We start from the raw sequence: 21,824 nt of genomic DNA on the forward strand, positions 1-21,824 counted from the left end.
GTCCCAGAAGCTGTCCCTGGGGAGTAGGGGTTCCACTGAGAGAGGGGGAGAGGAGGGACAGGACTGACACTGCTTTGTGCCCCTGGTAAATGGTAAGCACGGTGTCCACTCTGGCTGTCACAAAACAATGGAGTCCTGATCCCAGTAACAGAAAGCTCGATAAGCACTGGAGTTAAACACTAGTTTATTTTTTCACATAACAAGAAGCTGGTAAGCAGAGTCCCCAGAGTGTCTGAACAGCTCTGCAGGCCCTTCCATCTCGATTATGTCCAGGAAGTGTCCCCACACAGCTGCTGGTGGTGGCCATACCCCAGCACCCCATCCTCACTCCTCCAAAAGCCCCAAATCCAGGCGGGTGATAGAGCCCTACCTCCACGAGCCCACAAGGGGCCTTCTCTTAACATCTCATTGGCTGGATCAAGATCACCAGGGTCAGATGTCAGCGCTGCAGCATGGCCAAAAGGGACCACAAGCCACCCCCTTCCCCCATCCGGGTCGGTGCCAAGGTGGCAGCCTCCTTCCTCCACCTACATGAGGACAACTGGACGCCAGAAGTGTCAGTTTAATGATATCAGCTCACTGGGAGGGCACGGGAGGCACGGTGGGAAGGCCTGCCCTTTTCGCACCCTTCCTCCCCAGCCTCTGGGAGCTGGATAAAGTGCCTGTGCTGGGCGGGCCTACCGGCCCAGGGGGTTAGGACTCTGCACTTTCCTCTTCCTCCTCTGGCAGGATCTCCAGGCTGCTGTCTGGCTGCGGGGCTGTGTCCTCAGGGGGCGGTGGGGCTGGTGGGGCCCGGGTGGGGGAGAGAGGCAGTGGCGAGGCAGGGGGCGAGGGACTTCGGGGCTCTGTGGGTGGCACCAGACCCAAGACCTCCTGTACATTGTGGGGCAGCTCCTGGAGGGGTGGGGGGTGGATGCGAAAAGTCAGCAGTTTACCAAAGGTGGCCGGTGGGGAAGGCTGTGGGAGAGGTCATGAACTCACCGGGCAGGTGGTCAGCTGCCGGTAGAGGGCCTCAGCCCGTGTCAGCACGTCCTCTACGCTCAGCTTCATGGTCAGCTCGTTGATGTGCTGTGGGAGGGGGTGGGTCAGGCCTGCCTGCCTGCCTGCCAGCACTCAACCACCACCGCCCGAGCGCCCACTCAGTGCCTCGTGCTGGGGATACAATGGAGGAAAGACAGTGGGTGGAGCCGGGGACTCGGGGGGAAGGGGAGGTCATTCCCTCTTAGGCTGCTAGCCAGCTGCAGGATACCGTGAAGGGAAAGGACACTGAGCTCCACCTCTACGGCCCTGCCTCTCATTAATGTACTGGAGCAGGGACAGGTACCCCCGTCATGTGCTGGCCACACTGAGGGCACTGCTGGGAGCCAGGGATAGGATGGAGTAGAGAAAAACAGGCCGGGTCTCATGGCCATGGTTCCCTCACCGCTTAGCCAACCATATTTTATTTTTATTTATTCATGAGAGAGACAGACAGAGGCAGAGACATAGGCAGAGGGAGAAGCGGGCACCATGCAGGGAACCTGATACAAGACTTGATCCCGAATCCCGGGATCACGACCTGAGCCGAGGGCAGGCGCCCAACCGCTGAGCCACCCAGGCATCCCTAGGCAACCAGATTTTAAATAATCCTATTTTGAATACCTACTACCCCAAGGTACTGGGGCACAGGCATAGTGCCAGCCTCCACAGAGTTCTCACCTCAACTGACATGTCCATTTATCCAGGTCAGGGTGGGCAGGGAGAGGGGGAGGACTGGGAAGGAGCCAGGGCCTCACCTTGAGGATCTCATTGGAGCCAAAGCCAGAAAGCATGAGGGTATCACGTTCCATGTCCAGAATGGCACAGGCCACCAGCAGGTGCAGATTGGGGCCAGGGAGGCCTGTCCACAGCACCTAGAAGAACCAGAGGGAGTTGTCATGGCCCAGGCTCTGCCTGAGGTCCCACCTAGGTCTGCCCCCACCCCTCTGTCCATTTCCCAGCAGCCTCCCAGCTCAGAACAGCTGACCGATTTCTCTCTGCCCTTCCACCCAAACTGGCAGGCCCACCTCCCACAGCCGGAGGACATCCGGGAAGGGGAATTCTCTCTTGAACCAGATGAGCAGCCACCGGAAGCAGAAGCAAAGAGAGCCAGAGTCCTGGGAGTCTGGAGGAAGACAGTGGTGGGAAGGGTGGTACTCAGCAAAGAACAAGCTCAAAATCCATTCCAATCCCATTCTAATTCAGTGTGCATGGTGGTCAGACTGAGACTCCTATTCTGGCTGGAAGAATCTCTACCAGGGGCAGCCCCGTGGCGCAGCGGTTTAGCGCCGCCTGCAGCCTGGGGTGTGATCCTGGAGACCCGGAATCGAGTCCCATATCGGGCTCCTGGCATGGAACCTGCTTCTCCCTCTGCCTGTGTCTTTGCCTCTCTCTGTGTGTGTCTCTTATGAATAAATAAGTAAAATATTAAAAAAAAAAAAAAAAAAGAAAAAAAAAATCTCTACCAGTGGGCAGTCCCAGTGGCGCAGCAGTTTAGCGCCCCCTGCAGCCCACAGCGTGATCCTGGAGACCCGCGATCGAGTCACATGTCAGGCTCCCTGCATGGTGCCTGCTTCTCCCTCTGTGTCTCTGCCTCTCTCTCTCTCTCTCTTTTCTCTATAAAATCTTAAAAAAAAAGAAAAAAAGAATCTCTACCAGTCTAGACAAGTAACTTATGCCCAGGAAGGGAAGGCTTCAGGGGTGAGCCAGGAATGCTGTGTCAAAAGGAACCTTTTCCATCCTGCCTTCCAGACTCCCAAATGAGGTGAGCTAATTCCGTTTTCTACTGTCTCATAAGAAGGATGCAGGACACTCAGGGAAAAAAATCTTTAATACTCGATGACAGTGGACACGAGAGGAAGTGGACACTCACATAACTCAGCTAACAAAAACATAAGCTGGTAAAAATTTCCAGGAAAGCACTGATAGGAACAAACGTTTCAAAAGCTGTAAAAAGATCTACTGCCCCTAATATAATTCCACTTCTTGGAATTTAACGTAAAGAAATTATCCAGACAATATTCGTCCTGATGAAAAACTACAAATAACCTCAATGTCCAGCAGATCGAGTTTGACCTCCTCTTGTACGTATTTAAGACAGAAGGTCACAAAGTCGGGCAGCGAGTGTCCAAGCACCCGTGGAAGTGTTTTCTTGCACTGTTTCCTCTTCAGTGAAGTGATGCTAGCAATATCTCCCTCCCCCAAGGCCACCTAAATTTCAGTAAAGAAATGCCCATAAATGAGTTAATTCATCATCTGTGTTCAAAAGAATACCAAAAAAAAAAAAAAAAAAAAAAAAGAGAACAATACCATCAATAGCATTTTTTACTTTCTTTATGGGAATTTTTTTTCTCCCCTTAATACCGTATATGCAACAAGAAATGATTTTAAAGCCAGACTCCAGCAGTCCCAGCCCCAGAGCCCAGAGAACAGCGTTGTGATCCCCGGCTCAAAGGGAGAGGAGGTGAGAAGGGCCAGGAGCCAACCCCAGGCCTCATCTGCAAAGTATGGGATTGAGGGTAGCCTGAAGGAGCCAGCTCCATGGGGCAGGCAGGGTACACGAGGCGCTCACAACCACACTCACTGGGGTTTTGCTCCAAACCAATCCTGCTTTTATGTGTATATTTTAGGTTCTGGCTTTTGCAGAGAGGTTTCTCTTGTCTGGACCCGGCCCAAATGTCCTTGACACCGTCAGTGGCCAGTTCCAGGGATGACATGGCAGGCTTGCAGCCCCTCACTTCCTTGCCGGCCCACTGAGACACTTACCCAGGAAATCACAAAGCGGCGGGTCCAGCACTCTCAAGAGCAGCAGCAGTTGTCCGAGTTGCCGCTTCATTGTCTCCTGACTCTCCTCGAAGTTCCCGTGCTGCAGGAGGGAGGGCCACGTGAGGAGCCAGACCCCAATCCCTTGGAGGGGGTCTGCCTCCCGTGCCTGCCTTGGGCCTCACCACGAGCTCCATGAAGCCACAGAAACACCAGAAGGCATCCACCTCGTTCTGAATGACGTAGAGGATCGGGGAGAGGAGATCACTCATGCCCTGGACATAGCCTGGCAGTGGGTGGACAGGAGATCAGCACCCCCCAAGGGAAGGCCTGGCCCCCAACCCCTTCCTGGGCTGGCGTCGCACCGAGATCAAAGTGGTACATGCAGTAGGTGAGGAGGATGTCGTTCAGCAGGCCCAGCCCTGGGTTCTCAGGACCCTCATAGAATTTGTTGGTCCTATCAGTACGGCTCACATCTCTCTCTGTAAAGACAGGGTGCAAAACGCTAAGGTGGAAAGGCTGCGGGGGTCCATCACTACTGGCCCCAGGCACCAGCCCCCACTCCTCCGTGGCAGACCCTAGGCAGGTATGAGTCGGTCCAGAAACTATCTCGAGTGCCTTGGCATGAGGATTTCCACTGCTTCATGCTAGCCACACTGCCACAGCCTCCCAGCTACTAACCATCCACAGATGGGAAACAGAGGCCCAAGGAGGCAAAATCACTTGCCAAGATCTCACGAGGAGTAGACAGCAGATCCAAACCCTGAGGGGTCTGGCTCCCTTATCTGCTCCCCATCTCCTCCTGCCCATCCTGGCTACTCCCACCACTGCTCCCCCTCATCTCCCCATTGCAGAGGGTGTCATCCTATTCCTGGGGAGGCAGGGGCTTCCCCGTCCTCTCCCTGCTGTTTGCCATCTCTCCACCCACCCTTGGCTCCGCAACCTACCGATGAGGCTGCGGTAACCATGCAGCAGTGAGTTCCTCCGCTCCTGCTCGGGGCTCACGGATTTCCACTGCAGCTTCATTCGGAAGTACTCATCCCTGGGTGGGGGGACGGGGGAGGTGAGAACTAGGCCACCTACTCATCCTTGCCACCCCCAAGCGTCTTATTTCTGACATCTCTCATGACACAGAACATCCTCGTGAGTTTTTTTTTTAAAGAAATTTTTTTAAAGTAATCTCTATCCCCCAACGTAGGATTCGAACTCCTAACTCCAAGATCAAGAGTTGCATGCTCTACTAACTGAGCCAGCCAGGTGCCCCCTCTGTGGGCTTTTGTTCAAAGTCTGTCATCCTCGCTGGACAGAGAGCACTGGGGCGGGGGCCAGGACACATAGCAGGGGCGCAACGTGTACCAGGTGAGAGGAGAAGCGGGCCCCATGGGGTAAGGAAGCCCGCCACAGAGCAATGATTGCTAGAACAAAAAAACAGCGATGGACATGGGAGACAAGCCTGCCTGCTTCCTGCTGTCTGCCTGTATGATGGCGGTGCCCAGCACACAGAGGGCTCATGCCTGACGCTGTGCACCCGTGATGTGCCAGGTACTGTGCTGTGATGGGGGATATGTCCGACTTGGAGAGCCGGAGCCTGGTGAGGGGGGTCATAGCCTCTCACTCACGTTTTCTTGCGTACATGGGCCTTATGCTCCTCGGCCGAGCCCTCCCAGCTGAGGTACCCCAGGAGGAACTTCCAAGCGTCACGCCTCAGGCCAGGGCTCAGACCCTGGGAGAGAGAGAGGGTCCAGCGGTTCAGAGGGGGCCCCTGGCTCCACCCAGTCCCCCTAACTGCCCCCTGACAAGACACCCCCGGCGCCTTACCCCCGAGAAGATGCGGGCCTTCAGCACTGGGACCTCCTGCAGGCGGCCCTCGGGTCCCACATGGTGGGTCCACTCCTCCTCTGTGACTGGAGGGGCCCGCTCCACAGCTGGCCGTGGCCCCAACTCCACCTGCGCCATACAACGCAGGTGAGCCCCAGGCCACCCACATCCTCCCTGGCCCCATCCCAGGCCACCTGCAAGTTAACTCAGAGTCCTTCTCAGCTCCACAAACAGCAGGCAAGGTGGGAAGTACCCACTTCTCTGGGTCAGCACCAAAGCCACCCTCCACGTCAGGAAGGGCCCCCCGGTAATAACAGGTGATGGGTACGCAGGCTACGAAACACTCTCCCTGAAATCACTCCTCATGCCATCTGATGAATGGGGGACTGGATCATCCCCAACACCGGGGAAAAGGAGGCCCACGGATTTATAGTCGGCTGCCCAGGTGACAGCCAGAAGACAGCAGGGTCCACCTGATACTCACACAGGAAATGACCTCAAACCCAGGCTCTGGCTCGTCATCAGGGGGTGGAGGAAGGTCGGGGGAGGCCCCCTCTGGGTGTGGCTGCAGGGCTCCCCGGAAGAAGTTGGTCACGCGGGAGAAGCTGCTGAAGGTGGTGGAGTAGGGGTCCTGGAGAAAGCGCTGTGGACAGGGCCAAGGGGGAGGGGAGTCACAGCTCCACCCCATCCCACCCACAGGGGCCAGGCAGGGCTCTGGGACACTCACAGACACCACGTTGGAGCTGTCCTGGTCAAAGAGCTGGAGGTGGTGAAAGGAGCTGGAGAGGGCCGACGAGTCGTGGGGGAAAACAAGGTAGAGGCGGGAGTCCTGCGGGGAGCTGGGGAGGGGGCAGGATGGTGACATGCAGGCCAAAGGCCTCACCTGTGTCCCTTCCCCCTTGGGGCCCAGTGTCAAATGGCCCCCGGGAAATCCTTCACCTAAGGCCTGACCATAGCTGGACCCCGGGGGCGAGCCACACAACCCAGGGCTGGCCACTGAGGGCCAAGGCCGTCCTGCCTGCCAGAGTGACCGGTTCAGGGACAGGCCAGTGCAAGGCAGCTCAGGGGATGCTGCTGGGGAAGGAGATGCTTCTGTCACCAGGGATGCTAAGCCAGGTCTCCAGAAACCCCCCTGCCCCAGCACGATACCAACTCAGAGGGAAGAAAAACAATTCTTCTTAATGTTCCAGGACCCAAGTCCTGCCCGAAATCAGACAATCCCTTGGCTTTACGGTTACACGTGCCCGTTGATCCCCTTTTTCTGTTTTTCAATCAGGCTGTTGTTTTCACAGTCCCAAGGGGCCCGGCTGCAGCTGCAAAAGCCCGGTGCTGGGAAGAGGCTCACCTGGCCAACAGCAGGTAGCGGCTGAGGACACGGAGAAGGGCTCGGGTACCCCCGCGGTGAAAGTGCAGGGCGGGCAGGGAGCCTCCAGCCTGGGTCACCAGGACCAGGTAGGCCCAGCTGAGGCCAGGCTTGGACCGGCGGATGGACTTGAGCTCCCCAAGACTCACCGAGAACGCCCATGAGCCCCGGGGGGAACTGGGCTCCACACCTAGGAACAGCACAGATAGCCTCTGAGAGCTGCTTGGGAGCCCTGGGTCACCTCCCATGTCCTTGGAAACACAACTGACTTGCTCTAAGATCTCCCTTGGCGCTCTGTGGCCCTCAGAGTGAAGCCCATGTTCCTCAACCTCATGGCAGGCCCCTCAGGTCTATCTCCTGCCCCCTCTTCACTCCAGACACCATACTCGAGCCACAGCTCGAATATCCTAAACACACCAGGGCCGCCCTGTGCCTCTGGCCTTGCATGGCTGCCCTCTCTGCTGGGGAGAAAACTCCCAGGTCTCCCCCCAAGAGCCAGGGGCTGGCATCACTCCTTCCTGGAAGGCTTCTCCATTCCCCAGAGGGGCCAGATGCCTCCTCTGGTGCCCCCTGCACTCCGGGATAACCTACATCACCCTCTCACCCTGTAACTGTCACCCTTACAGCCTGGAAACCTTCACAGGCAGGACTCATGATTGCCCACAAACAATCCAGGAGCCCAGTGAGATGAGCAAGGCTGCAACCCCTGGAGGACCTGCGAGGCTGGACCTGGGCTAGGGACAGTCCTGCGCCCCGATCCATTCTCCTGAGACTGGAAGGCCAGCACCGATGGCCATCTTGACTGTGGTCAGCAAAGCCTGTGGAGCCATGACCACTGAGGGTAAGACATGTCTCCACCTGCCCCCCAGGGGCACCGGCTCAGCCTACCTCTAGTGGGCTCTGAGTGGCTGGACTGTGGCCGCACAGTGCTAATGACTGCCCAGTCGGGTTCATAGCCGGGGTCAAAGGTCGGTTCATCCTCAGAAGTGCACGAGTCACCCCCACTGACATCCTTGGGAAATGAAAGGAAAAGAGTGAGGGGCTGTAGATTCAGAGTTTCCAGATCCAAGCTGCAAGGCTGACCTGGAAGGCAGCCTCAGTGAACAAATAAAGAAACTGAGGCAGACAGCAGTGCAGATGAGGCCATGCTGAGGGTCACAGTGCTGTCACAGCTGATGGTGCTGGCCACCAGCCATGGGGAAGGACAGGGAGGGCTGCAGCGACTGGAGTCCCTTCCCAGGCTAGTGTGCACCATCCTGTCAGGCAAAGGCTCGAAAGTGAAAACCACATTTCCCAGGCTCCTTTGAAGCCTAGAGGTCAAGACACAAGATGTAAGCAAGTAGAAAGCAGGAAAGAGCCAACTTCCTGCCAATCAGGCTGTGTCATTAATGGTGGACACTCCTGTTTTCCCACACAGAGAGGTGACTAGGATAGAAGTGACAGCTAGCTCAGTCTCCCAGCATTCAGTCATCTAGCTTGGTGAGAGCCAACTGGCTTCCTGCCCTTGGGTGGCAGCTCGGGTGGTAGTGTTCTTGGGCCTCCATAGGTGCCATGATGATCTCTCCTCACTGCCCTCATTTTGGAAGTGGTGGCAACTCCCCTGGCAGGTCAGTTCTATAAGGTCACTCCTGTTCTACTAGCCCTTGTAAAATCTGGCAAGCTTCTACTCATCTGCCTTTAATCCCTTCCTGCTGACAGTAATCGGAGTGTTTTGTGTCTCCTGTGATGAAACCCTGCCTGATGGGACCTTATTGGAAGAACCCAGATGGGTCCTACATGAAAGCCATTTCTGCTATTCCTTCTACGTTGACAGAGCCCTCCCCAAAACAGAAGCTAAAACTTCCCACTATTTGTTTTCCCAGCCTTCTTTGTGGTTCTGAGTAGCCTTGGGCCCTACCTCTGGCCAGTGGAAGCTGAGATGCCATTGGTGGAGAGTTTAAAAGGGAAAATCTTTTTTTTTTTTTTTTAATTTTTTTACTTACTTATGATAGTCACACACACAGAGAGAGAGAGAGAGAGAGAGAGAGAGAGAGGCAGAGACACAGGCAGAGGGAGAAGCAGGCCCCATGCCGGGAGCCCGACGTGGGATTCGATCCCGGGTCTCCAGGATCGCTCCCTGGGCCAAAGGCAGGCGCCAAACCGCTGCGCCACCCAGGGATCCCGGGAAATTCTTGATTATAAAAAGGCATGTACAGGGTTGACCAGCACCCTATTCAGGCCAGTCTTTGGGTGCTGTTGAGGGAAAGCATGGTGTCTGGAGCTTTGGCAGCCAACTGGGACCATGAAGGAAGTCACTAAGACACCTGTTCACAGGGCTGTTGAACCATCCCTGGGAAAACCATCCCTGGTCCCCATGTTTTGTGAGATGAATCTCATGTTTCATCAATGTTTACATAACATAACGAGAATCAGTATTGTTTTCTGCCAGCATTTGCAGCCCTCTGCTTCTTGGGCACATGGCAGGATCGTAGCTCACTGAGCTCTACTGGCTGGGTGGAGCTATGCAACCTGTTCTGACCAAAGGGCTGGGATGTACCCCTCCCAGGATGGACTGTTTAATTGCCTGGCAAGAGCTCTTGCCCTCTGCCACAAGGAATGGTGGCTGCTCTAGCAGCAGGCTTCCATAAGTAATCAGGACGAGCAAAGCTCCTGACCAACATGCAACGCGTACAAAGTGAGCAAAACCAGTCAAAAAAGCTGGAGCTCCAGCAGCCTTTTTGGTCCATAAGGCAGCCGTGAGGAAGGCGCCCCATGCCGAGAATGACACAGCAAAGATGGAAGGATTGGTGATGACATGTGAACCTGTACTGCTGACTTCTAGACTTTTCAAGCGAGAAGTATGAGCTACTATCGAGCTGAAGCCACGGTCGTTTCTGTTTCTATTCCACGTGGCCAAATATAACTCCTACCTGATGCAGAGCATCTGGGAAATGCCTTGTTTTTTTCTGATGAGGACAGATGTGACTGGCACCCTGCTTGCCCCCTTCTTCCTGCCTCAAAAGGCAGATACAGGAGCTGCAGCTAAATCATTAAAAAATTACCAGGGCACGCAAAGGAGGGTCTCAACAATCTGGGCCCCGACATTGCCAGCCAAGGCCAGCAGCCTCTTTGAGTGTCTTATAAAATGAGAAAAATAAACTTGTCTGTTAACTTGTCTTCCGCCAGATTTTGTGTTCCCTGGAGCTAAGCGTATTCTGCGTGTGTGCCTTTTCCACTGCAGTCTACCTCAGCGAGGTTTTTTTTTTTTTTTTTTAAGATTTTTTTTTTTTTAATTTTTATTTATTTATGATAGTCACAGAGAGAGAAAGAGAGAGGGGCAGAGACATAGGCAGAGGGAGAAGCAGGCTCCATGCACCGGAAGCCCGATGTGGGATTCGATCCCGGGTCTCCAGGATCGCGCCCTGGGCCAAAGGCAGGCGCCAAACCACTGCGCCACCCAGGGATCCCAGGATTTTATTTATTTCTTCATTAGAGACACACAGAGAGAGGCAGAAATGTAGGCAGGAGAAGTAGGCTCGCGAGACTTGATCCCAGGACCCCAGGATCACAACCTGAGCCAAAGGCAGACGCTCAACAACTGAGTCACTCAGGAGCCCCCCTCAGTGGGTTTGTGTTAGTCAAAAATAAGATTGCCGAAGAGGACAGTCACATTTTCAAGAGAGGCACTCAGCCGACCTGCGAAGCTGACAAAAAACGCAGAATGCTCGATGCTTCCTCCTCAACCCTGGCTTGAGCAGAATTCTGGAATCTCCATTTGTCTCACACACACATACACACCCTCGCCAGGTTATTCAAACCCCCACTGCCCCAAGTGAGGCTTCATTCTCTCTACCCCTGGTACACCATTCTAACCTTCTTCCTGACCTCCCTGCCTCCAACTTCCCTCTATTCGGACCTGCCCATTCCCAGCACGGTCTCTCAGGAGAGCTTTCCACACCCACACCCTTCTCCTCCCATGGTTCCCCGAGGCCTCTAGAACATCATCCAAGCTTCCCAGTCGGGCATTTCAGAATCAACCATCTTTCCAGCAAACTGCTCTACAGAGACACCCCATTTCCTCCTGCCATCCCTGAAGTATTTTCTTGCTCCCTTATCCTTACGGTTCCAGCGCAATGTCTGCTTCCTCCAGAAAGGGGCAGGCCTCTGGAATCAGAGAGTCTGGTATCAAACTCAAGTTCCAACACCTCCTAGCTTTTTGATCTTGCAAAAGGAACTTCCAATCATTGTGCCTCAGTTTCCCAAAGTAGAATGGGGGTGAAGACTGAGGCAGGGTCCAAGTCAGACTCCTCTCTGGGTCCCAGCACAGAGCCTGGTGACAAAAAGCCTCAGGAGCCTCTAAGAACAAGAAGGGCAAAGTCTGGCACCCAGGGTAGGAAGGTGTCCTGGGAAGTGGGTGAGCCACCTGGGTCAGGGTGTGTTTCCTCTCTGAAGGGGACATGCCACACCCCTTCAGGCTCTTGTGGACTGAGAGCTCGTGGAACCCGAATCCACAGGCCACGCCGTCCTCTCGCACCCTGGCAGGGCTCTCCTAAGAGCAAACAGATGAGGGGGCAGCTGTCCCCTAGGCTACAAATCTCATGGTGTCAGCTTTCTTTTGATCGGGCATCTTCAGCTCCATTTTACAGACAAGAGGAAACCAAGGAGCAAAGAGAACCTAGATCCCAACAAGGATCACACAAGCTCCAAAAGTAAGTCTGGGTTTGCATCCAGGTCCTTCAAACATCTTCCACTGCCTGAACCTGGAAAAAAGCGAGTGGAGAAACGAGAAGAGAGAAAAGCCTACCTTCTTGGAGAAGAGAATTTGGGTGGAATCTCCAGCCTCCTCTACAGGAACCCAATGCAGGAGAACATCGCTGTCCTGAGGAAAGAAAAGAGGAATTAGAGAGACTCCCCTCCAATCACCGCAAGCCGTATTTCTGTACTTCTTCCCCGGCCCGGACCCTCAGGCTTACAAAGCCCCCCTTATACCCCCAGTCCGCGCTCCCTGCCTTCTTAAGGTCCCATCGTGACCTCCTAGATCATACTCCTATAGACGCCGCCTCCATCTCGCCCAGGGCCCGCCGGAGCCCTGCTCCCTCCTGGCCCACCTTCTCCACAACGCGGATGACGCCAGCGATGAGGGAGTCCGGGTCCTGGTGCTTCTTGGCGCTGGTGTGCAGATACACACCACCCTTCTCAAACACCACCTGCGGACACAAATCGGTGAGGGGCGGGACCCAAGCGCAGGACAGCCAGGGGGCGGTGCCCAGAGGAACGTCCCAGCCGGCGGGGGCGGGGCCACAAGGTAAGGGTCTTCCCTAGGGCAGCCGAGGGGAGGGTGACAGAGTATTTATAAAGGAATGGTGTCTTTGCTCCGGCTCAGCCGGGCTCCCAGAGCTCCGGCAGGGCGTTGGGCGAAGCCGACTACCAGAGGGCGTCGCTTCGCATCCCCAGGAGGGAAAGAACGCGTTCCCAGTGCTTACCCTGTAGCCGGCTCCCTCCATAGCCGCGGCCGAGGTCCCACTGCCCCGGCCCTCTCCCTTTCCGGGTCACCGTGCTGTCACATCCGGATAGGAGACTCCCCTCAAGCCTGGACAGTGGTAGCGCCCTTGCCTGTTCTAGAACAGGAGTGGACGTAACCACCTTTCAGAACGGGGTGGCTGAACTTGAACCACGAGGGTGTAAGTCACATGGCACGCACGGGGAAGGAGGGGCAGGCCAGCGAGAGTGCGCATGCGCAGTGCCGCTTCCCTTACCATGGAGTAAACAAGGGGGAGGATCCAAGGGCTCCACCCCCTCGCCCCAGCGCTCTCCGAAACACCTCCTTCTTTCTCCATATTGTATACTGGCATCGAAGCCAAGGAGATTCCATTTTGCTCGAGGGCACGGCCAAAGCTTGTCAGCTGCGGCCATGTTAATGCGGGGCAGTCCCATCTCTCTGAGGGGCGCAACAGCAAGGTCCTGGAAAACAGACGGGTAAAGGAAAAGAAGGTGAGAGGAGGCGTACGTCACGAGAGGTGCTGAGGGACTTGGGTTAACGGGATGAAGCCGTCAGTATCCCCGGGTACGAAGCGGACCCAGTCGAATTCCTGAGTCACCGTCGGGAGGCGGCGGTGTAGGCCGCCATATTGAAGCCTGGCAAAGCGAAGCAAAAAAAGTTGCCATATTGGATCTTCCCCAGCATTGGTGCTGAAAAGGGGGATAGGCTGGAGGGAGAGTCCATGTACGCTTTGGGCAAGTGATGCTAGGATGGTTGCCATGTCGTTAATGGGCACTACTTTCCTCCATTTCTGTGGAAGAAGTTGACAATGGGTGAGGGGCGTCAGGTCGCTGGCCTTAGTTTACTGTGGTCCTGAGAATACACGTGCCGACGGCCGTATTTCTTAGCAAATCGAAATGGTCTTGGCTTGTTTCCGAGCAAGCTGAAGCCTTTCTTTCACCATCTTTCTTATGGGCACCCTGCTGTCGCCACTGTCCCACTGTGATCCGGTGATGTCCCCGTGGTCATTATGGTCTCGGGCGGCCCCGATAAGGGAGGCGGAGTGTGCAGCATGGAGGAGGGCCAACCACGCGGAAGTGACGCGAGGCGCCGCCATGTCTTTTGAGGGCGGCGACGGCGCCGGGCCGGCCATGCTGGCTACGGGCACGTGAGTGGAGGCGGCGTTGTGAACCGCGGTGTGGGGAGGATTTGGCCGTCCGGAGGAGAGGGGCGCTGGGAGGGCGAGCCGCTCGCGGGAGGGGTATGGCCTGAGTAGATCAGAGGGCAGAGATCTTCCAGCGACCCTACGCTGAGCGCTAGGAAGGGGTAGCCCGCGGGAACCGTTGTGTCTCACTGGAGGCAAAACCTAGACAGACTTATCCTCCGGTCTGCAGACCCACTAGGATCCTTGCCTTGGCGTGGACCATGTCCACAGGGTCTGGGGGTTGCTCGGGGGGACTCGGGGCTCCCCTCACCCGTCCAAAGGCGGGACTTCCGGTCCTGGCCCCCCACCTGGGCGGGATTTCCTGTTTTCTTCCTAGAGAAGTGGGTCCTCCCTGGACCCCCGGGCGAGGTGGGGAGAAGGTTTCTGAGAGGTCGAGGAAGAGCCCAGGCCTTCACCTTTCCCCCGGCCTCGCGGGGTGGGGGCTGGGGGGCCACCCTCGAGTTTCTCCCACTTTGGGGCGGGGGTGCACTGCCAATTTGACAGGTGGTCGGAAGGGGGCTTAATTAGCATTCCTCCTTGCGTGGTGGACTTTGCCTCTTTCCTCACCTCTTCCTAGAGTTACTTCTTTCAGTTCACCTCCTCATCTCATCCTAAAGGGCCAATTACCTTAGCTTTCCCCTCCCCCTCCTCTGGGGGACAAGTCTCACCTCTCTCCCTAATCCTAGGCTCCTCAAATTGGTTGGCTGAGGACCCTCCGTCCATCTCTGAGCTCCTTAGAGGATACAAGACTTCCTCCAGCAGCTGAAAGGGTAGAGTCTCCCCTGGTCTTGGCCACTCTACTTTTAAACAACTAATGCCAGAGAGCCCCCAGGCCTTGGCAGAGAAGTTGAGTTGCCCTCCTTGTATTTGCCCAGTTCTCCTCCTCTTTACAGTGGGAGGACCCTCACACCCACTCACCCCCATTACACTCTTTTCAATCCTGTAACTACTCTAAGATCTAGGACAGAGAGTTTAATCCTGATGTCCCAGAGATGTGAAAGCCCTAGGCCTAGCACTGCCAGGCTGTGTGACCTTGGGCCAGTCATTTCCCTGCCCTGAGCCTTGGTTTCCTCCTTCTGGTAGGTGAGACCCTGAGCACTTCTCAGTTCTATTGGATTTTGGAGTCAGGCAAACAGCAGAGTCAGCCCTGCTCTGACCCATTTAACTTCTGGGACTCTGACCAATGCCTTAGGCTGTCTGAGCCTCACTTTCTCCATCTGAATGTAAACCTTTCCTGATAAGGAAGGCAAGATGGCATTTGGGATTAAGAACAGGCTCTCCTCTCCAGCCCCTTTTACCTCATCGAGATACTGAATCTCCCTAAGCCCTTGATGTGCAACCATGAAATAGGGTAATAACAGCCCCTGCCTCATAGGGTTGGGGAGAAGGTAGCATGAGAATGGTGATGATCCATTTGCATCCCTGCCTGGCATGTGGGAAGTGCAGGGTGAGTTTGCCATGGGGTCTGTCAGGAATGGTGCTGGTTGTGACCTCACTGTGTGTGGCTTCCAGCAAGGGCTTTGTACTCTATGGGCCTTGGCTGTCTCATTAGTGAGGTAACAGCTCCCACCTTAGTGGGTCAGGTGGGAGGTGAAATGAGAGGTGTAGACTCCCTACACAGAGTCAGTGCTCAGCAAACACTGGTTCATGTGATTATAAGTTGAAAAGGGCCTGCACATTGAAATCAAATAACCCTGGCTGGACTAGAACCTTGCTTGAATTCCTCCAATGTTGGGGTGCCCCCTACCTCCCTGAGGAGGCTTCTTGGCTTCCCAGCAGTCCTGGTTTAACCACTTTGATTTACAGGAAGAAGAAAATGAGACACAGAGAGGGCCAGTCAGTGGTCCAAGGTCACACAGCAGGTTTGAGATGGCCGGAAGCCAGCCCACTTGCCCTTGCTCTTTTCTCTCTCTCTCTCTTCTTTAAGTTTGTTTATTTATTTAAATAATCTCTACACCCTTTGTGGGGCTCTTGATTACAATCCCAAGATCAAGAGTTGCATGCTCTTCCAGTTGAGCTAGCCAGGCACCCCAACCCCTTGTTCTTTTCATTTCATAAGTAGATGCATCCAGTAGATTGTCTGCTTAGGACAGACCTGTTCTGGGGTACAGATCCCCGACCTTGGGGAGCTCAGATGTGTGATGGAGGAGGCAGACAGGTACAATTGTCACAAGCTCAAATGACAGTGAGGTATAATGGATGTAGCCCAGGGCATTGTGGGTCTAGGGAAGGCATCTGGCAGAAAAGTCTTGTAGGAAATACAAAATTTCATGGATGGAGTCTAGGCGCAGAGAGCAGCTTGCACACCATTTTCTGCTCCATCCCTGGTCTCTGAGGCCTGTCAGGTGCTGGGCAATGCTGGCGGCTCAGAGATTAATCCCATGGGCTCCCCCTCAGGTGGCTCCACAGTGGCTGGGGAGATGGAGGTGGATCCAGACAGTACTCCCCATGGGAATATGTGCTAGAATGGAAGGACTCTCAGACATTGTAGGAGTCCAGAGAGTGGGGACTGAGCCCATCTGGGATGAGGGGAAGCTCCTTCCACGCTAGGGTGAGAGAAAGGTCAACAAGTAATCAGGGAACAAGTTATCCAGGTATAGGGGGACCTGGTATAGGGGAACTATTTAACTGCAGGTCTGAGGGCTCAGAAGTCTGGAAGGTTGTGAAGCTGAGTGCAGAGCCGGGGTTACGACCATGTCCTGGGGATACTAGGGAGAGGCAAGGGCAGTTCCAGTGTAGGAGGACCCCAAGGGGCCCGAACTGGAGGCTCAGAGGTTCAGGAAGAGGCTGGAATGATTGTCCCGCAGAAAAAGAATGCAGGCGAGGCATATAACTTCAAATCTTCTATAAGCTGCATTAAAAAAGTCAAAGGAAAACAGATAAAAGTCATTTTCGCCTTATATCAACTAGCCATTATATCTGAGATGTCATCTTTTCCACATGTAATCAACCTCAGACTGCCAGTGAGATCTCTGACATCCAACCTTTTTTGTCCCAAGTCTTCTAAAATCCAGTGTGGGTTTCATACTCATGGCACCTCTCACCTTGGACCCGCCACATCTCAAGGGCTCCTTAGTCACACAGGTGGCGGGTGGTGCCCACATTGGACTAGGCAGGGCCAAGAGGAGGGGCGGGGGCTGTCGGTACTGGGCGTGGCGGGAGGAATGGGTCCGGAGGGTTGGGGACGGTGCTAGGAGGTGTGGATGGTGGGGAATGTGGAGAGTGGCAGATTTCGGGGAAGGGGCTGAGCTCAGCCGGGACCAGGTGGCTGGGAGGGGTGGGAGCGGCGTCTTGGGGCAGGTGGACACGTAGGGGCCAGGTGCAGACAGGGCAGCCAGCCGGGCCTCAGCTCTCTGTCCTGCTCTGCCCTGCAGGGCGTGGATGGCGTCGGGGCGCCCCGAGGAGCTGTGGGAGGCGGTGGTGGGGGCCGCCGAGCGCTTCCGGGCCCGGACAGGCACGGAGCTGGTGCTGCTGACTGCCGCGCCGCCCCCGCCACCCCGCCCAGGCCCCTGTGCCTACGCGGCCCATGGCCGTGGGGCCCTGGCTGAGGCTGCCCGCCGTTGCCTCCACGACATCGCCCTGGCCCATAGGGCTGCTGCTGCTGCCCGGCCCCCCGTGCCCCCGCCAGCACCACAGCCACCCAGCCCTGCTCGGAGTCCCCCTCGGCCTGCCCCGGCCAGGGAGGATGACGAAGAAGACGAGGAGGAGCGGACAGAGACGGAGACCTCTGGGGAGCGGCTGGGTGTCAGCGATGATGGAGGTGAGAGGGGTGGGGGCTGGGGTAGCTCTTGGGCTTGGCAAATGGCCTGCAAGGTCAGAATCCCGGAGGGGTGGGCCTCGCCTATCTCTGTGCCCGGGTGTTCTGTGGCAGCCTCAGGCTCAAAGAGCCTTGGGGGAGCAGGCTGGCTTGACCTGGGCCCTGCTGTGCGACTTGGAGCAGGTCATTTCCCCTCTCCCAGCCTGTATGGTTACATGTTAACCGGGAGCCAGCTCTGTGCTGGGAGGTGCTAGACACAGACACAGAGCCAGCTTCGGCCCTTTTCTTGAGGGACTCCCAGTCCTGCCAAGGAATTGGTAGTCCAATAGGAGACCGTGCCCTGTGGCGACCATGGGGTCGGAACCTGAGCTGGGAGCTCGAGCAGAACGAGTTATTTCAAATCTGGGGTGCCTAGTGCTGGTGAGAAAGGTAGGAATTACAGAGGAGTCAGGAATGCAGGCCACAGCTTAAGGGAGCCACGGGGAAAGCAACTGGCTGTTTTGAGGGGAATCAGGAGGTTGGATACTTCAGAGAGACTGGACTCTATAACATTAGGGCTTTGGAGAGTGATTAGGAGTTTGCGGGAGGGGTGTGTGTGCCCTAAGTAGGACTTACTCCTGTGTTGTCACCATTAATGCTTGCTTCTTCATTGTTGCTGGGGGAGACCCGCATAGGATTCAGGGCACAGACTCTGGAACCAGGAGGCCTGCATTCAAATCCTAGTGACTGAATATGCTGTACGAGCAGCATTATTAACTCTGGAACTTTGGGCAAGTGATTTGACTTCTCTTGTGCCTCCTGGTCCCTCTTTGTCAAACAGGGATCACAGTTGGCTCATGTTCTCTCCGTCTGTATTTTGAGTCCTTTATCCCAAACAGATCTTGCAGATTTCATGTTTATCCAGCCAGTTGTTTTCACCTGAGGGCGTAACAGACAGAAACTGGATTTGTTTCTGCCGATGACCAGGCAGATAACCAAGGGGGAGGGTGTTTGAGGCAGAGGGAATAATTCCAGAAGCCCTGAGGCTTTTGAGGGACCGGCCGATGCAAGGAGTGGGGAGATGGTGGTGGTGGCACATGGGGTACAGCGGGGACCTGACTGGCCTGAGTCACTAACCTCATCCATAGGGCTCTTTGTAATGGACGAGGATGCCACACTCCAGGACCTGCCCCCCTTCTGTGAGTCGGACCCTGAGAGCACAGATGGTAAGTGTCCCAGGCTGTCCCCACTCCGCCACCCCCAGGGTGCTGGGATGAAGGCAAGGACAGAGGCTGAAGGCCATTGTCTCTCCCAGATGGCAGCCTGAGCGAGGAGACCCCTGCTGGCCCCCCCGCCTACTCCGTGCCCCCGGCCTCAGCCCTGCCCACACAGCAGTATGCCAAGTCCCTGCCTGTGTCCGTGCCCGTCTGGGCCTTCAAGGAGAAGAGGCCAGAAGCACGGTCATCGGATGAAGAGAATGGGCCGGTGAGGGGCAGAAGGGAGAAAAAGAGGAGGGTGCAGGGAGGGACTCAGAGCCACTTCCTCCAGGAAGCCCTCTGGCATGGAAGCCACATTTCCTGGGCTTGATCTTGCCCTCCACCTCAGGAGGCAGATTTTTGGGCCAGAGCCCTAAAGCTTGAACTACTGCAGCCTTACAGTGTACCCCAGTGCCATGGAGAAAAGCCTCTTCTGGGTTTTAGGAACAGCTTCATTTATAGAATACCTGCTCCTGGCAAGGCACAGGTGTTTTGGTATCCCCTTCAGAAGGGGAAACTGAGGCACAGAGGGGTTAGGTCATCTTCTGTCCCCACCCTGCGTGTTCCTGGCTCCTCCCCTACCTCCTCTTTCTCTGGCACAATCCTTCAGGTGGCTTTCCTGGCCTGGCCTGGGTGGCTCCTCCTCACCCAGCGCTGAACTTCCCTGAGGCACCGGGAGTATCTGTGACTTCCCGGGACCTCAGCTTGGAAAGGGCAGAGCTGGGATTGGAACCCAGCCTCCTTTTGGAAAGGAGTTACAGACTGCAAGGGAGGCAGCCCTGGAGTCCCATGGTCATCGTGTGTCTCTCTCCCCCGCGCGCCCCTGCCCCCCCCCCCCCCCCCCCCCCCCCGTGTCCTCTTTGACACATTGGCAGCATCCATCTGCCGTCTGCCTGTATTGCCAGTTAACAACATCTGAGGCCTGAGAGGTGGGGGCGCTGGTCTGACCTCTGAACCGGCTCAGGTCCAGCCTCTGTCCGTGTGGCCTCTCCCATTCTCCTGGAGGCTAGGCCCAGCTCAAGGTGTGGGGCCAAAAGGGAGATTGCCCTAATTGCTGGAGCAGACAGAATGACAGGGCCCCTCCTGGGTGGAGGCCATCGTGAAACCAGGCCCCTTCCCTATAGCGCTGGCAACGTGGTAGCTCACACTTCTTGAGCACTCACTGTGCTGATTGTCTCAGGCGCTGTCATCAGCTGCGCGTTTTAAAGGGGAGACTGAAGCCTCAGGAGATGAAATGCTTGTTGACAGCTAGTCATTGGCAGAGGCTGGATTGTTACATGACTCAATGCCAAGCCCAACCCACATCCTTAGACATGACACCCCCTGGTATCTAGCCTTGATAGCAGAGAAACAGCACTTCCACTGTGTAAGAAGGAACTGAAGGATAGTGGGACGGTTAGCTGTTCTTGCACGTAGAGTTAGGCCAAGAAGGGAAGGAAGAGAGGGCCAGGAAGGCTTCTTGGAGGAGGTGGTATTTGGGTTGGTTAGAAGGATCCTACAAGGAGCAAGATAGGGTAAAGGGCCTTCCTGGCAGTAGGCAAAAAGTGCTGGGGCGGGGCCGCGGCGGGCGCTGACCCCGCCCCGGTCTCGCAGCCCTCTTCGCCGGACCTGGACCGCATCGCGGCGAGCATGCGCGCGCTGGTGCTGCGGGAGGCCGAGGACACCCAGGTCTTCGGGGACCTGCCGCGGCCGCGGCTCAACACCAGCGACTTCCAGAAGCTGAAGCGGAAATACTGAGGCCCAGGGAGAGCGCTTCCAGGCCCAGCGTCCGCCCCGCCCCACACTACACCCCTGCCCCGCCCCTGGGCCCGGCCAATCCGAGTCAGACCCGGGACCGGCTTCTCAGGTTCCCGGGGTCCCAGGATTGCCCCTTCCCCGCCAATTCCCGCCGTCCTTCCAGCCCACGACCCCCTCTCGCGCCGAGGAGCGGGACCTATCTAGTTTCCGGATTGGGTCTGTCGCTGCATTTTTTTTGCCCAGCGACAGATTCTTTCGATTAAGGGATTGGCTCGCTCCCGGACCGGGGCGTGGCTAGTTTTAAGCCCTCATAAGGGTCAACTGTCGTTTTCGCCCAGTGACCAGAGCTTCGCTCGCGCGGCATTGGTTGAAAAAGAACAGCCAAGCCACAGGATTGGGGAGTGGTAAGCCACTACAGCCTAGAGAGTAGGCAACTTCATTTGATTGGCTTGAACGCAAAGGGCTTGACCAATCTCCCGGAGTCGCCAGCCCACCCTTCCTAGTTTGTCCCACCTGATAGGCTCCAGCCCTCTGGGGGCGTGGCCAAACCCTCCTAACCCCAGGATTGGCCTGCGGCCTTAAATTTACGTTCTTTACACTACTGGGACTGGGGTCGCTTTTGACCGAGTCCTGACTATGTGCCCCTCTACCCTCTCCCAGGGATGGCCCAATCCTGTCCCTGCGTCTGACACCCTCTTCGGTTCCATCCCACAACAGCCTGCCAATCGTAGTCCGTCCTTGCAGTCAGGACGGCACCAGCTCCCGCCCCTCTCCCTCCACCCCCACAGGTGCCTTAAAGGGCCCTTGTCCACCCGAGGTGGGGGGCAGGGGCCCTCGCTCTCCGGCCCTTGTGTGGGGAAGAGAGTCGTGGGTGGGGATCGGGAGTTGGGAGCGGTGGTCTGAGATTAAAAGAGTTTTACCTCTGACAAATGAGTATAGAGTGTGTTCATTCAACACTTTGAAGCCGAATGAGCAGCACCTAGTTGACTTTCAGTGTAAAGTTGGGAGTTGGAATTACTGTTCCCATTTTGCAGATAAGAGATTCATGGGGTTGTAGGGGGAGATTCCAGTTCTGTGTGACCACTGATCCCCGATCTTTGGGGGGGATGAGTGTTGGAATGTGGTCTTCAAAGCATCAGTGTTTGGAATCCACTCAGTCTCGACAGCCAGAAGCGACCAACTGAGGCCAGAAGTTTTCTGCCTAATATAAGACAGCTGAAAGTTAGAGAACAAATGGCACCTGGTCCGAAGTCTGGCTGGGCCAAGTAAACCTGGAATCTTCCTCTCCCATCAGACCACCACCTGGGACATGCTAGCAATAGACAAGACTTAAACAGAACTGCCAATCAACCACTTTTATAAGACTAGTTCCATCTAGTAACTCTTCCTAGTAACCCCATGAAGGGGAAACGATTATTCTCACTTTAAAGATGAGAAAATTGCAGTATTGAAGGTCAGGGCTGCTGTCAGGG

At 55.9% G+C, this 21,824-nt stretch overlaps 2 protein-coding genes across 9 annotated transcripts; one reads left to right on the plus strand and one right to left on the minus strand.

The window, feature by feature from the left end:
- Positions 1-167: 167 nt before the first annotated feature.
- TBC1D17 (TBC1 domain family member 17) lies at positions 168-12,890 on the minus strand. Its single transcript, XM_038528157.1, has 18 exons — positions 12,697-12,890; positions 12,424-12,558; positions 12,049-12,147; positions 11,745-11,819; positions 7,850-7,973; positions 6,944-7,151; positions 6,326-6,437; positions 6,083-6,241; positions 5,599-5,727; positions 5,400-5,503; positions 4,728-4,822; positions 4,146-4,262; positions 3,966-4,066; positions 3,784-3,883; positions 2,046-2,143; positions 1,776-1,892; positions 982-1,068; positions 168-894 (listed from the first exon to the last, which is right to left on the minus strand). Exons 2-18 carry the CDS (start codon positions 12,442-12,444, stop codon positions 694-696), a joined length of 1,947 nt encoding a protein of 648 aa, XP_038384085.1. The 5' UTR covers positions 12,445-12,558; positions 12,697-12,890; the 3' UTR covers positions 168-693.
- On the plus strand, positions 12,720-21,282 carry AKT1S1 (AKT1 substrate 1). 8 transcript variants are annotated; one of them, XM_038528178.1, is made up of 7 exons: positions 12,722-13,587; positions 14,310-14,393; positions 15,430-15,485; positions 16,998-17,383; positions 18,508-18,585; positions 18,675-18,844; positions 20,209-21,282. In XM_038528178.1, the coding sequence occupies exons 4-7, from the start codon at positions 17,005-17,007 to the stop codon at positions 20,350-20,352; spliced, it is 771 nt and encodes a 256-aa protein (XP_038384106.1). In that variant the 5' UTR covers positions 12,722-13,587; positions 14,310-14,393; positions 15,430-15,485; positions 16,998-17,004; the 3' UTR covers positions 20,353-21,282. The 8 variants fall into 8 exon arrangements, with proteins under 8 accessions (XP_038384102.1, XP_038384103.1, XP_038384101.1 ...); XM_038528174.1 differs by lacking the exons at positions 14,310-14,393; positions 15,430-15,485 and having other exon boundaries at positions 12,720-12,931; positions 13,395-13,587; XM_038528175.1 differs by lacking the exons at positions 14,310-14,393; positions 15,430-15,485 and having other exon boundaries at positions 12,720-12,931; positions 13,474-13,587.
- Positions 21,283-21,824: the final 542 nt, after the last annotated feature.

The sequence above is a fragment of the Canis lupus genome, chromosome 1 (genome assembly GCF_011100685.1).
Source record: "Canis lupus familiaris isolate Mischka breed German Shepherd chromosome 1, alternate assembly UU_Cfam_GSD_1.0, whole genome shotgun sequence".
NCBI classification, from domain to species: domain Eukaryota; kingdom Metazoa; phylum Chordata; class Mammalia; order Carnivora; family Canidae; genus Canis; species Canis lupus.